This window comes from Phallusia mammillata, chromosome 2 (assembly GCF_965637545.1).
Source record: "Phallusia mammillata chromosome 2, kaPhaMamm4.hap1.1, whole genome shotgun sequence".
Taxonomy (NCBI): domain Eukaryota; kingdom Metazoa; phylum Chordata; class Ascidiacea; order Phlebobranchia; family Ascidiidae; genus Phallusia; species Phallusia mammillata.
In genome coordinates, this window is record NC_137253.1 from 15,789,712 (window position 1) to 15,802,844 (window position 13,133).

The following is a 13,133-nucleotide window of genomic DNA, read 5'->3' on the forward strand; positions in this document are numbered from 1 at the left end:
AACAAACTTTAAGCCACAAACAACTTTATTTGACTGCTGATAAAGTTTATATTTGGATCTCAACAATATTTTTTGTCTGAAAGCCTCGAAAGTTATAGAAAGCTTTGCAAGCGATAACTTTTATGTTACAAAATCTTAACAATTAGCTCGATGTGTTATACACTGAAGAGTACCTCCTAATTCGTAAAATAGGTCAACACCCTCCAGTATAAATTCTTTGGCTAAAACCAGATCTTTATTTTACTACTGGTGAAAGCGTATTGCGAAGCATATATAATATCAACAAGGGACTATAACTTGACATACAAAAGACAAAAAACGTTAGATCAACCTAAAAACGGATAAGCAGTGAAAACCAGTGTCTGAGGAAACTGTTTGTATCAAGTAACAGCAGGAAATTGTTAGTAAAAGGGATAGAATGAGTAATATGTTTTGTCTTAAATGAAACAGAGCTGTTTGGGACTGGGAACATATAACTTATTTGCCTCACTGGGATTTAGTAAAAAAAATATTACAGCCACGATTTTAATGATGACTGGGTTATAAAGTCAATATAGAGTTATAGACTGTGTCGAAACGATATAAATGTTAGCTAAGACATTCAAACCAGTTTTTGATTGTCAGTCATTCATGCAGGTTAATAAGATCCAAAGTCTTGTATAAAACTCCTAAAACAAGAACACAGGAATCTAGAAATGCAAATATTAGGCAGATACGAGAAACGACTGTGTATATTGTTGTTCGTTTCAACGATAACTTGCGCCTTTACGACGTTGCAGGTATTGGTGACCCAATACATACCGAAACATCACTGCGACGTTAACGATGTCTTAAACCAATCACAGGTATGTTGACGTAGTAAATATTGTATAGCCCACATACGTACTAAATGTTTTCATGTATACATAAAATAATATTTTTATACTTACACACATACGACGTGTTTTTTAGATTGGGTTACTTGGTGCAAATGAAACAGAAGCGCTTGAGGTTGTGCTAAACTACACGATACCATGGGAAATGAGTTATCATGGCAAAACGTACAGAAGCAGATGTAAAATATTTAACGAGTCAATTCCTATCAACGGTAAATGCTACAAGTAAGTTGTTACGAAAGTTTTCGTTCTGTTTGTTAATAGTTGACCTTTTCTATATTACAGATTCAAGTCGATCAAAAAGAACGTGCGATTCAGTTAAGTTTTATGGCCAGGAAATATCTGCTGTTACTGAGGTAAATGTTGTTACTTCATGTCCACACCATATGGTAAAGTGTTGTAGTTTGATAAGTTTCAGCGTTCACAAAATCAGCAACATTCTATGTTGTTTTTTGTTGTGTTTGTTTTTTTGTCATAATTAAAGCGCTGACACATTAATTGCTTACAGCAACTATACAGTAAAAGTGTGACACGATAAAGATACCATCAGTAACAGGATGAATTGAACATTCTGGAGAATATAACAGTAATAAGTTAGTTTATTTTGTCGTGATATATCTTCAACCTAGTTTTGCTACCTCATAACTAACCTGGGTAAAATGGAAAAGTTTAATACATTCTAACTTATGTTCCTATTTGGAAAACATGATAGCTAACTTGCTACCTTTTTCAGTTCCGTCTCGTGTGTGATCGTGCTTGGATGCGACCGATGTTGTCATCTTCAATGTACTTTGGAATGATAATAGGATTTGTAATTGCTGGATGCCTTGCGGATAGGTAAGTTATCCACACAAATAACATATTTCTTAAGTTGAATGCAAATCGTTAAACGTGGTTTAAACCCGACAAAAACAACCAACTGTTTTTTTCTAAGGTACGGAAGAAAACTGACTTTTATGGCTTTTAGTGCCATGCAATTTGTATCGGTTATTTGTCTTAGCTTCACCCATGATGTTGTGTGGTATGGATTCTTTTTTATTTTGAGTGGCTTAGGCAGCTCAACGAATTATTGCATTGCAGCGGTTTTGGGTGAGTGTTCTGTCTGTAACTATTAGGAACTTTCTTTTACACATTTGCATTTTCTAAAGGTGCGGAATTTGTTTCACCAAAACACAGACATCTCGTCTACTTTGGAATGTCATTAGGATTTTCAGTTGGATACACACTAACTTCACCAATATCGTACTTTTTTCGTGATTGGAGGTGGTTTTTGAGATTTACTGGGATTTCTGGAGTTATTTACATCCCCTACTACTGGTAAGAATAAAAACCTCGGAAAGACAGAATATTTCTCTCCACGGGTTTAGGAAGTGTCAATGTGTTACGTCTAAGGTTTATACTTAAAATTGAAAAAAAAATTACTAAGTTAAAATCACGATTGATTAAATTATTATCAGGTTACTTGACGAAAGTCCTCGTTGGTTGCGTGCATCTGGAAAAACAGAAAAAGCGAAGAAAATATTAAACAAAGTTGCGACATTCAACGGCAACAAAACACCTATTCACTTCACTGACACATTAGGCTCAGAACAAGCACAGTCTGTTGGACTTTCGACAGCATTGAAGAGCCTAGGCAGAGAACCGGTTCTTGTTTTTAGACTAGTGGTTTGCTGCTTTATATGGTAAGCGTGAGAAAGGAGTGAGAAATGTTTCCCACATTGTGTTGTATGTATAGGAAATTATACTGAACAAAATTTGTTTTCAGTAGAAACTTTTCGTATTAAATTGTGTCATTTTTAAGGTTTTCGCAAGCATTGTCGTACTTTGCTTTGGCTATAAACAACAACAACCTAAGCGGAAACCGATTCATGAATCTTTTTATTTCGGGTCTGGTGGAAATTTGTTCCGATGTTCTTTTTTACTTCACTGTTTCAAAATGGGGAAGGCGTGTCACATATGTTGGAATGAGTTTTGTATTGGCCGCATCACTTATACTGCAAATATTCGTTGAAAGTAAGTTTTAAAACTCTCAGTCACGAACTAACATAATATGATCCTTGAATAAAACTACGATTCTTTTTTTGTGCAGGGAATCCTTCAGCAATAATTGCAGTTGCGATGCTAGGAAAGCTTATGACCGCGACGGCTTTGGCTGTTGCGTTTGTGCATACTGGAGAATTGTTTCCCACGAAAACAAGGCAGACTGTGGTCTTCCTTGCCAACGTCGGAGCCCGAATTGGGGGCGTCATTGCACCATTTATTGTGTATGCCAGTAAGTTTGAAAACGAGACCAAAAGTAACTCAAAACGATGCAAATTTCTTTTGTTACAACTGGTAATAAAAAGATCTATTTTTTGCTCGCTTCTTTTCTGTTTAATAGGTAATTATTGAAACTTATTTATTTGACAATAGTTTCAACATAATCACAAAAATTGTGTTAAATTTTGCGTAATGCTCATCTGCATAAACTTTTATCTAAGTTTCGAAGCATTACAACAATGCTCACATCTATGTTTTATTATAATGTTTAAAACATTACTGTGCACCTAATTAAAACAATGTAAGCTTTATCCCTGTTACATAAAAAATCTAAATGCAACATTTACAGATGAAAATGGCGATACACTATTTCCTTTGCTCATAAGTTCAGGATTAATCACAGCATCGTGTCTTTTGTGCCTCCTGTTACCGGAAACAGCAAATATTGATTTACCACAATCTGTTGCAGAAGCAAAGCAGCTAAAAAGGTAATCAGTAAACAATTACTTGTGTCTTGTTATTGTTGCATTATTTACACTAATGTTGCAAATTGCCAGTGTTCTGGATGGAAGAAAGCCTTGCGCGAGACGAAGACAAAAAACTATTGTGGATGGGACAAAATTGTCGTGTAGCAATATTTTAAACGACGACCTTAATCGCTTGGAGTCTGAAGACAGGGCATTAGTGAACAAAATTTGAAAAATAGTGGTAACAAAACGGTGTGATGATTTTGTACACAGGTGGATCCAGATGTGTACAGAAAGTATTATATAGAACATGTTGTTTTCACACAAACATGAAAATTTTGCGCCTTTTCATATGTTTCGTTTAAAAATAGTCTTACGTCGTTTTCTTCAACAGTTGTGAATATAACTTTGTCCGCCCAAACGTATAACAATTGTCCTGTGACGCAACAGTTGCGTGACAATTAGTGTTCCATTGCGTGACATCAATTGCCTGCCTGTGTAAGTTGCAATCATTTTGTAACTTGCCTCGTGGTGCGTGCATATGTACTGATGACAATATATTCTAAATCTGAACACTGATACTTTTATTTAGCAGCTAGAAATTATGAATAAATTGCTGAAATGGTTAAGATGCATTCGTGAATCATTTTGCTGGTAAGTTTGGCTTTGTCCCCTAATGTGTAGTTTTGTTTTACACCTGTAATGTTTGATTGTTGTGCAGGATTTGTTTGGCCTTTAAAGCATCGTTTAATGCCAAAACTCCTGTGGCCAAACAGTCGGTATGTTTACGTTATTGCGTGTTGTAATGCGGTTGATGCTTTCGTTTTTCTCTGCAGAAAAAAAACCAATAAAGCGAATTGTCGTTCTATTTTTTTTCCAATAAAGCAAATTGTCGTTCGTTTTTTATTAAGACGAATTGTGTGACGCTTGCGTGAAAGGGGGACACGCGAAAGAAAGCGTTGCACATGATCTGGCCTTTCATTTGCTAAACCGAAATTATAGTGGCCCAAAAGTGTGCAACGTATCTTTAAACTACACGCTACTCGCGGAAGTTTACTTGCGTTGTTGGATTGATCATTCGAATTATGTCTTGCAATAAACAGACGAAAAACAAGGCGTGCCTACAAGTCCAAAACTCGTAAGTCGTAACACACCAATGTTAAAACAAACACCCCAAAGTCAATGTCTAAACACATAAACCGCGTCATGCGCCAAAGTCAAAACACGTTAGCTGTCTGCACTAAATGAAATATAGTATTTTTGGAATTGATAGCCACATAACTGCAGGTTGACATGATTTTGTGAAATATTAAAACATGAACTACTGTGGAAACAAAAACGTTTTTTAGCAGCTCTCCAAGACGATTTCCCAAATAATGTTTAGTGGTCAATGTTTCTATGTTTTAAACAATCACTTAATGTTATGTTTTGTAACGAACACTAGCCAATATAACACCGTAATATTTTTTTTTTGTTATTAAGTAACGAACAATCAAGTAATCATATTTACATAATTAGCATTATTGTGACCAAGCAATATTTTCTACATTAAGGCTGTTTAAACCACTTTTGTAGTGCACCGTCAACAATTAGCTGATGTTTGTTTGTTCCTACGTGTGTTTTAACTTTGGCGTGTGTTACAAGTTGTGTTTTGCACTTCTGAGCCAGCACGGGATCATTTTTGATGTTATTATGGCCCGTCATGAAAAAGGTTTGGTGACCCTGGCCTATTCGATCCACATAACGGTTATAAAGTAAACTGTTCAACAAAGTTTTTCGCTGTGTTTACTATGTTTTAAAGGTCCAAAACAGGTAGACCATGACGTCACGAAATTTATGAACGGAAACATATCTCAATCGTTTTTTCACGTATGTGTGATTTTGATTGATTTGTTTTGTACTTTGACACAAGAAACTTTGTCTATTATCTCATTAATTGCTGCATGGTATTTTAGCAAGTTGGTTATTTTATAAACCTTTTCCTTAAATGTGCTTGTCGTATCGTTTTTTATCTGCATTTGTCAGTGGTATAACTTTTTCAATTACATAGCTAACTGGACGATTAAACAAACAAATATCGTATGCAGCATTTATATTCGCTTATAATATGCTGTTATGGACAAAAGCTATCGTACGTAAAATAAGGAAGCAATATACATTTAAAACTGTCAAATACATCTTGAAAACAAACTGCTAAATATTTAGGAACACTATACATGAACTTGAAGAGTAATTTGACCATGAACATAACTGCCAAAGAACTTGTGCACATAGAATACATTATGCAGACGTTTCGAAAATCACTGTGGTTATCACCAGTGCAAACGTCTGCATAATGTATTCTATGTACACAAGTTCTTCTATAAGTTATGTTTATGATTAGAGTGCTAAATATTTGTAATAAATGAAAAGCTAAACGAGCAAGTGCAAAGCATACAAGAGTCACTTAATAACCTCTAAGTAAGATTTTGATTTTTTTAATGTTTGCAAAGAAATTAATTATAGTGATTATTTTTCCATTTTTTTCGAGTTTATCTTTTCCAAACCATCCAATGGTTTATCTCAAATTTAATGTTTCGACCTATTTGGGTAAACGGACTGATTCATATTCATCTGCAAAAGTTTCACGATGATCTTCATCATTGCAGCACATGTATTTGGGCACGCATTGTTTCCAATACCTGAAAAAAAAAACGGATTTCGGTGTTGCGAAAGTTGTATTAAATTAAGGAAACGTTGTTTTGTGTGCAACTTGTTTTATCTATATTCTTTATCAAATTTTTACCCTTTGTTTAAAATGGAAAATTTATTTGACAAACCCTTTAAGTGACTTTGCTTCCTCGACTGTTTGAGGCAGAGGTTTGTGACTTGTCTCGGCGAGAAATATGTAAAGGAAAGATGTGACAAGTACCAATCCAGACATCGTAAGGGATTGTATAATAGTACTACCGGATTCTCCTTAAACAAAGAAAACAAAGTTTATTCAATATGGGCGTCGGCACTTGTTAAACGTACTTCAGCGATGGTTACTTATACTGCCAGAGCAAATTTTGTGTTTGGTGGCCTTCGTTATGGCAGTGTACTCATTGTTTTGTTTTTCAGTTTTTTACTAATTTTACAAGTTAACGTTTTCTGTCTACGTCAAACATATCAAATTTGTCTATAATGGCTTTTAGCTTTGGAATGGCACGGTAATTGGAGGAAAATCTTTTTTATTTTTTCGTATTTTTTAATCATTGGTAAAGCTTACTAGCGATTTAAAAGTTTTACATGTTGTTATAATCTGTTTCATTGTAGGTTTCAATGGATTTTGAGATGGAGTTGAATTGTAAGTTCAAAACTTAGTTGATATTGCAAATAAAGTTTTACATGTTTAACACTGAATTCCCACCTGCATGTATTACAAATGGAGCAATAATTCCACCCAAACGGGAACACAACACAGCCCAGAAAAGAATGCTTTGTCTCGTTTTTGTCGGAAACATCTCGGGTAAGTGAACAAAAAGAATTGACCAAGTCGCTGCCACCATTAGCTTTCCGGTCATTGTTAGGATAATTACAAAAACTGTCCCCCCTAAAATAGCAACAACATGGTTTTATTCCTTTACAGAATTAACAAAAAATCACATAGTTTTCATATAAATTTTAATACAGAGTGTAGGTCTATGTAAGTGTACTCACACCCCGATACCAAATAGGATCCAATGATAGAAAGAGCCAAAACAACACTTTTCCAAATGAACGAAAAACAGCGACCCCATTTTGAAACTGCTGCATAATAAAGAAAAATCGCAGCTATCTCGGCAATGCTTGCGTAAAACAGATTAAGAAAGCGATTTCCACCCAAATTGTTGTTGTTAAGAGCAAGGATAAAGTAAGACAGTGCTGTAATTGTCCTGTAAAAGCACACCTTGGTTTAACAAAACCATGCAAATCGTCAATTACGTAACACGAATTCAAATAAATTTGTACTGCATTTGGATGCTTATCGTAAAGTGAATTTAAGAAACATTTGGCCTATCTCTATACCTTCAGAAACCTATATTAAAAAATATTGTAAATTGAAAACAAAATACATGTAAAGGTTAACACAATTTCTTTATTATGTTTATTATATTTGGTAAATAACTAATCGTATACATCGTGCAATTGAGCACAATAACTTACAGCGCACAAAATTTAATCTGTTTAATGTGATTTAGTAACTCAAACTTAAATCGAGTTATCGGTACTTAAATCGGGTGTTCAGTATAGCTTAATTAGATGCTTGACCACCTGAGAAAGCTGCCTTTCTTTTTTGAGAACAACTGACCGTTGGACAAATATTTTGAGCGACTGAAGACTTACCACGTGAAACATTCGATGGCGAATCTGTAAACCAAGACTGGTTCTCGACAAATTTGTGTCAAAGTTTTCCAGACACCGAGTGGATTCTCGGGTAGAGATTGTTTTAAGTCTTTCACTTTTGCGGGCGATTGATGATTTAGATTGGCTATTTTGTTCAGTACTTTTTGAGCTGCGGTAAATTTACCTGAAACTATCAACCATTCAGGTGTTTCGTCGATTAACCTGTGGAAAGTTAATGTTCCTATATAAGTTTAATTTATTTTTAAATTACAAGTTTTTAGTGGTCATGAAAAAAATTTGCATTCAAAGCATAAAAACTAGTTCACACAATAAAATATTTGTTAGTGTAAAACCTTTAAGAAAAGCTTTTTTCTTTTTGGTTTGCAAACATTGTAGGCCAAACTTTCGACCTCTTGGACATTGAAACGTTTTACTGTAAACTGACCAAATGTACGGAATGTATAAAATTCCAATCGCTCCTGAAAACCTCGAAAACCATCTCCAGTCACGGAAGAAGTAAGATATCGGCGACATACATAAATAGCCCACAGAATAACCCATTGTAAGACAAAAATACATAAACGCTCTGTGCTTGGACGAACAAGTTTCATACCCTGCAAAAACATCCGGTGTATAAGCAATTGAATGCAGACTACAAAACTGGGTCTTAACCTATAACTGCAGCCACCGTAAAGTTGATAAGATTACCGACACCGGCAAATATGCAAATGACAAGAAACCAAATTTCGCCTTTCACAAAACTCAACAGGAAAGTGAAAATAAAATACCAGTAGGTAAAGGCCAGAAATACAGGCTTTCGTCCGAATCTGAAAAACCAATTAATAAAAAGTTTACAAAGGTAAAACAAGACCAGAAAGGGGGTAAATAAACGGTTAAACAACAAACCGGTGTTTGGTGGTGCACTTTGCATACCTATCACTTAAACTTCCTGCCACCATACATCCAATCAACATCCCAGCATACAATGAAGAAGTAATGAATGGATTTAACCATGCTCTATCACAAACAAGGCTAAACTGCAAACACAGAAATTTTAGACATTTTATTTAAGTTAGGTCAGTCGCGTTTCGTTGAGTTTGGTCCGGATAAAAACATTTTACCTCAGTTACTACTGATGATTCTGGACCTTCAAAATACATTGACTGGCATGAAATAATGGAAACGTTACTTTGGTCTAAACGAAACAAACAATGTCAAAGTAAACAACCTGTCGATATACAACCACTAAAAACTTACTTTTGTGACCGTATCCTGCCAACAGTTCAGTATAGTTGTATTGTTTACATTTGCTTCGTGATACTTCTCCGAATTCATTTTCCTCCAGGGGTATACTTATGTTTAAAGCCTTTTCAAGTGCATTAGTTTCATTTCTGGCCTTGAAAAACATCGAATACTTACAAAAAGACTAAACTAAAATCAAACAATTACCTTTAAATACTCCAATGTTTCGGCGACGCTACAATGATGCTTGGGCGTAAATTGAGTAATAAGAACCTGTAGCATACCCAATGCATTCGGAACAGCAGATAAGAACATCAACAAACATAACCTTTTCTCATAATAGCTCATTCCTTGTCCAAATATCTTCAGCATTTTGTGGCGATGATAATCAATCGTGGTCAAGGGTATAAGCCAAATCTTATTTATAATACTAGTTTGAGTTTATTACACGTGCAGTAGACTTCACTAATCAACTGAAACAAATTTCTATTTTATCGTGTCGTACTAGTGTAAAAACGCTTTTACATTATGGGCGTATACTCTTCGTATAATAGGGAAAAACAATTCCGTAACACACTAAACAAACTATTTCCGACAATTATATTATAGAAATGAAAAAGGATGTGTCGGTTTAACGTATTATTTTCGCATTTCAACGAACAGTAACCGCTTTATCTGCCGAATCAAAATCGCTAACATTACCAACAATCAGAAATATAGTGAAATGCAGACTGTGGATGCCTTTATAAATTTATCATTAGGGCAAATATTTTTTGACTTGTCAAAAAAAGTCAAAATTTTGTCAAATTTTTTAGAATAGGTCAAAAATTGTCAAAATTGTTTACAAAGTCAAAATTTTTTACGAAGTTAAAATTGTTTACAAACTGCATTGTCATGGTGTTGTAGAGGTTGCACTGCCAGCAAACTATTCGTTTTACACCTTGTAGCCTACTTTATACTGTTGTAATTGGCCCATTGCCCCAATTATTGCGGATCATAAACCATCAAGTGAGTGAAACAATTAGGTTGATATGGCGTGATGCTCAACACACCTCAAAACGTGCAAAATTTTGGTAGGTCCCAAGTCATTTTACGGCAGCTGCAGGTTAGGTGCAGCTCTTGCTTCGGTTTTGCTTTAGATACTTCATGTATCTTTCGTTTATACAAATGTATTGAATAATTTTCGTTGTGTCTTAGCTGCAGTTTTTTGGCAGTGATTTTTAATTAGCTCATTCCCTTTTCAGAATAGGTTAGGTCTATGTTCAGATTTTTGCCCTTCTGTTAGACTTTTGCACATTCTTTCGCTCTAGTCTAGTTAGATTAGCCATATTTTAACTTTTTGAACGATAATGCGTAATTTAACTACTTGAATTCTTCATAGGTCAAAAATTTGTCAAAAAAAACTTTGATCTCGGTGGTAGTTATTTTCTTTTCTTTTTAGCGCCGCTGGGTTTCGAGCGTACCCAATAGTAACGTAGCTGCTACGATTTTGCCCGGCGAAAAAAATTCAATTCAACTCAACATGAAAACATGAGGGGGATGAGGTAAATGTCAACAGCAGAGTACAAAAACGCTGTTGTTATTCACCGTTGATTTTGGAATGCATTGAAAAGTCCAGGGAAAGAACCCTTGCTTGTTTTTAGATTAGTGATTTGCTGCTTTATATGATAAGCGTATCAATGGAGTGATAATCTTATCTTTATCCATTAATTACTATGCTGTAGTAAGTGTGAGAAATTGTGTAAATACTTTGCTTTGGCTAGAAACAACAGCAATCTATACCAGCGGTTCTCAAACTGGGGTCCGCGGTCCTTTTGAGGTCCGTGAGGCAATTTTGGGCGGACCGCGAAAAGGTTGAAGTATTTCTAGAATCCTATTTGGCGTCAGTTTGTGCCACTAAATAAGTTTAAATCTAATTAGAATTGAGAATCGACTTTCCCCATTGCTAAACAATAGCTTTAATGCATGACAACTAGCAAAAATGCAATTGTTCGCGCACAATCTTGATGTGTTTTTGTCTTGTCTGTGATGTCACATGTTATCTTTGGGTCATTTTTATGCGCAATTTCGCATAACTAGCTAAAATCCTACAATCAATTTTTGTTTTTCTGAAATACGCATTCAGGCTTAGGACCGCGAGCCCTCGAAATAATGGCAAAGTGACCGTTTTTAAAAAACAATGAAGACGTTTGAGAACCACTGGTCTAAATTTATGTTTCTAGGCGGAAACCGATTTATGAATCTTTTTATTTCGGGTCTGGTGGAATTGCTTCTGATTTTCTCTAACACCACTGTTTTAAAATGGGGAAGGCGTGTCACCGATGTCGAAATGAGTTTTATGTTGGCAGCATCAAATATTCGTTCAACGTAAGTTTCAGTTAAGAACTAACATGGTCGTCATAGGCGCCGACTTTAATTTTTACCCGGGTATGCCATATTATATGACGTCATGAAATACCAAATTCATTTCCTGTCGCTACGTAGGGTGAGACTAAGTTAAAGGGTGAGACTGAGCTTGCAGTATAAGAGTTTACACAACGTAATTCCACCGCCTGCTACTGTTGCAAATCAACGCATGTTTGTGCCCAGTAACACACCGCGTTGTACAGTACAAAAAAGGCCGAAACTTGCCGAAATTACGGGGAGGCGGAACAATAAAGATAAAAAAGTCACCTTACGTCGCAAATTACTATAGTGTTTAACATTTATTTTCTCTGTAATAACTATTACAAAAATGCTTTGTTTTCACGCAACAAACACACACTTCTGACCTAGCCATTACAAATATCATTTTATACGTTATAAAGTCGTTTGTTTCGTTTACAACGTGTCGCCTATTTAACGCAGTGCATCATATGTGATGCATTATTAACTTTAAAGTTTAGTGTACTTCAAACGATGTCCTAAACTGCCAGAAGCTTTTGACAAGCTAACACCCTAATTAAGTACCAACCTTACGTTTGTGACGTAACAATAAGCGTTGTTGTTTTTTCGGTTGAAACTAGACAGTCGTTGTCCTTGTGGTAGAGGCAGTTAGAAGTTTAGAACTGTATTCTCATAATTTAGTTCACAAACGCTAAACCTTTTGTCACGTGGTTGTTGACGTAATAGCCGGAGTAGCGTCAGCGCCAATACCATTGCCTTTAATGTATCAATTTTCTAATGTTTCTTGAAGACGTCACAATTGTTATGAAAGCGAATAATTCATGGGCTGTGAAATAATAACCGCGATTGAAATCAATTGTGTATGTTACGTATTGGTTCGTATCAGAATAGTTTCCATGAAGCAATAACGCATGACTAACGTTGGTCCGATTCTCGGGTATGCGGCATACCCGAGGTTTTCGTCCGGGCATGCGTGGCATACCCGGCATACCCGTGTTCGGCGCCTATGATGGTCGTGTGTTCCTTGCAGTAAGTAAACTTTTTTGCAGGGCGTCCTACAGTAATAATTGCAGTTGCGATGCTGGTAAAGCTTATGACCGGCTTAAGCTGTGGCATTGGTGCATACTGGAGAATTGTTTCCCACAAAAACAAGGCAAACTATCGTCTTCCTTGCCAACGTCCCGGATTGGGTGCGCCATAACACCATTTATTGAGTGTGTCAGTAAGCTCCAAAAAAAAATGGAACTAAAAAGTAATTTACAAATAAAGCAAATTTGTATTGTGATGATCTTTTGTCATAAAAAAAACTATTTCTTAGCTTGTTTCTTTGCATTTAATAATTACTTATTGATTCTTATTTATTTCACAAAAGTGTTAACATATTCAATTCATTGTACGTTTTCAATCTATTGCAAGTTTGTGTAAAATATGCCTGTATGTGGGTATACTAAACTTTTATGTACGAAAACAGTACGAAAAAGTATTACAACAAAGCCCATACCTATGTTTTGTTGCAGTGTTTTACTGAAAAAAGTAACTGTGTACCTAATTAAAAGAT

General features: G+C 35.4%; 2 protein-coding genes across 3 annotated transcripts; one reads left to right on the forward strand and one right to left on the reverse strand.

Moving 5' to 3' along the window:
• Positions 1-41: 41 nt before the first annotated feature.
• On the forward strand, positions 42-5,668 carry LOC145214352 (organic cation transporter protein-like). Of its 2 annotated transcripts, XM_080082863.1 has the most exons (11): positions 42-845; positions 952-1,087; positions 1,161-1,231; positions 1,609-1,712; positions 1,810-1,964; positions 2,024-2,192; positions 2,333-2,557; positions 2,677-2,888; positions 2,965-3,147; positions 3,484-3,622; positions 3,692-5,668. In XM_080082863.1, exons 1-11 carry the CDS (start codon positions 696-698, stop codon positions 3,831-3,833), a joined length of 1,686 nt encoding a protein of 561 aa, XP_079938989.1. In that variant the 5' UTR covers positions 42-695; the 3' UTR covers positions 3,834-5,668. The 2 variants fall into 2 exon arrangements, with proteins under 2 accessions (XP_079938989.1, XP_079938990.1); XM_080082864.1 differs by lacking the exon at positions 42-845 and having other exon boundaries at positions 958-1,100.
• Positions 5,669-6,090: 422 nt separating this feature from the next.
• Positions 6,091-7,159, reverse strand: LOC145215313 (organic cation/carnitine transporter 2-like). Its single transcript, XM_080083997.1, has 3 exons — positions 6,993-7,159; positions 6,421-6,559; positions 6,091-6,282 (listed from the first exon to the last, which is right to left on the reverse strand). Exons 1-3 carry the CDS (start codon positions 7,144-7,146, stop codon positions 6,183-6,185), a joined length of 393 nt encoding a protein of 130 aa, XP_079940123.1. The 5' UTR covers positions 7,147-7,159; the 3' UTR covers positions 6,091-6,182.
• Between the last annotated feature and the right edge of the window lie 5,974 nt (positions 7,160-13,133).

Bases quoted from the DNA above. Each gene is read 5' to 3' on its own strand.
- LOC145214352 (XM_080082863.1), top strand. From the start codon at position 696: ATGCAAATATTAGGCAGATACGAGAAACGACTGTGTATATTGTTGTTC. The intron at 1,713-1,809 runs GTAAGTTATCCA...TTTTTTTCTAAG, and splicing joins GCTGGATGCCTTGCGGATAG to GTACGGAAGAAAACTGACTT. The intron at 1,965-2,023 runs GTGAGTGTTCTG...CATTTTCTAAAG, and splicing joins TTGCATTGCAGCGGTTTTGG to GTGCGGAATTTGTTTCACCA.
- LOC145215313 (XM_080083997.1), bottom strand. From the start codon at position 7,146: ATGACCGGAAAGCTAATGGTGGCAGCGACTTGGTCAATTCTTTTTGTT. The intron at 6,560-6,992 runs GTGGGAATTCAG...TCTTTGTTTAAG, and splicing joins TCCATTTGTAATACATGCAG to GAGAATCCGGTAGTACTATT. The intron at 6,283-6,420 runs GTTTGTCAAATA...TTTTTTTTTCAG, and splicing joins GAAGCAAAGTCACTTAAAGG to GTATTGGAAACAATGCGTGC.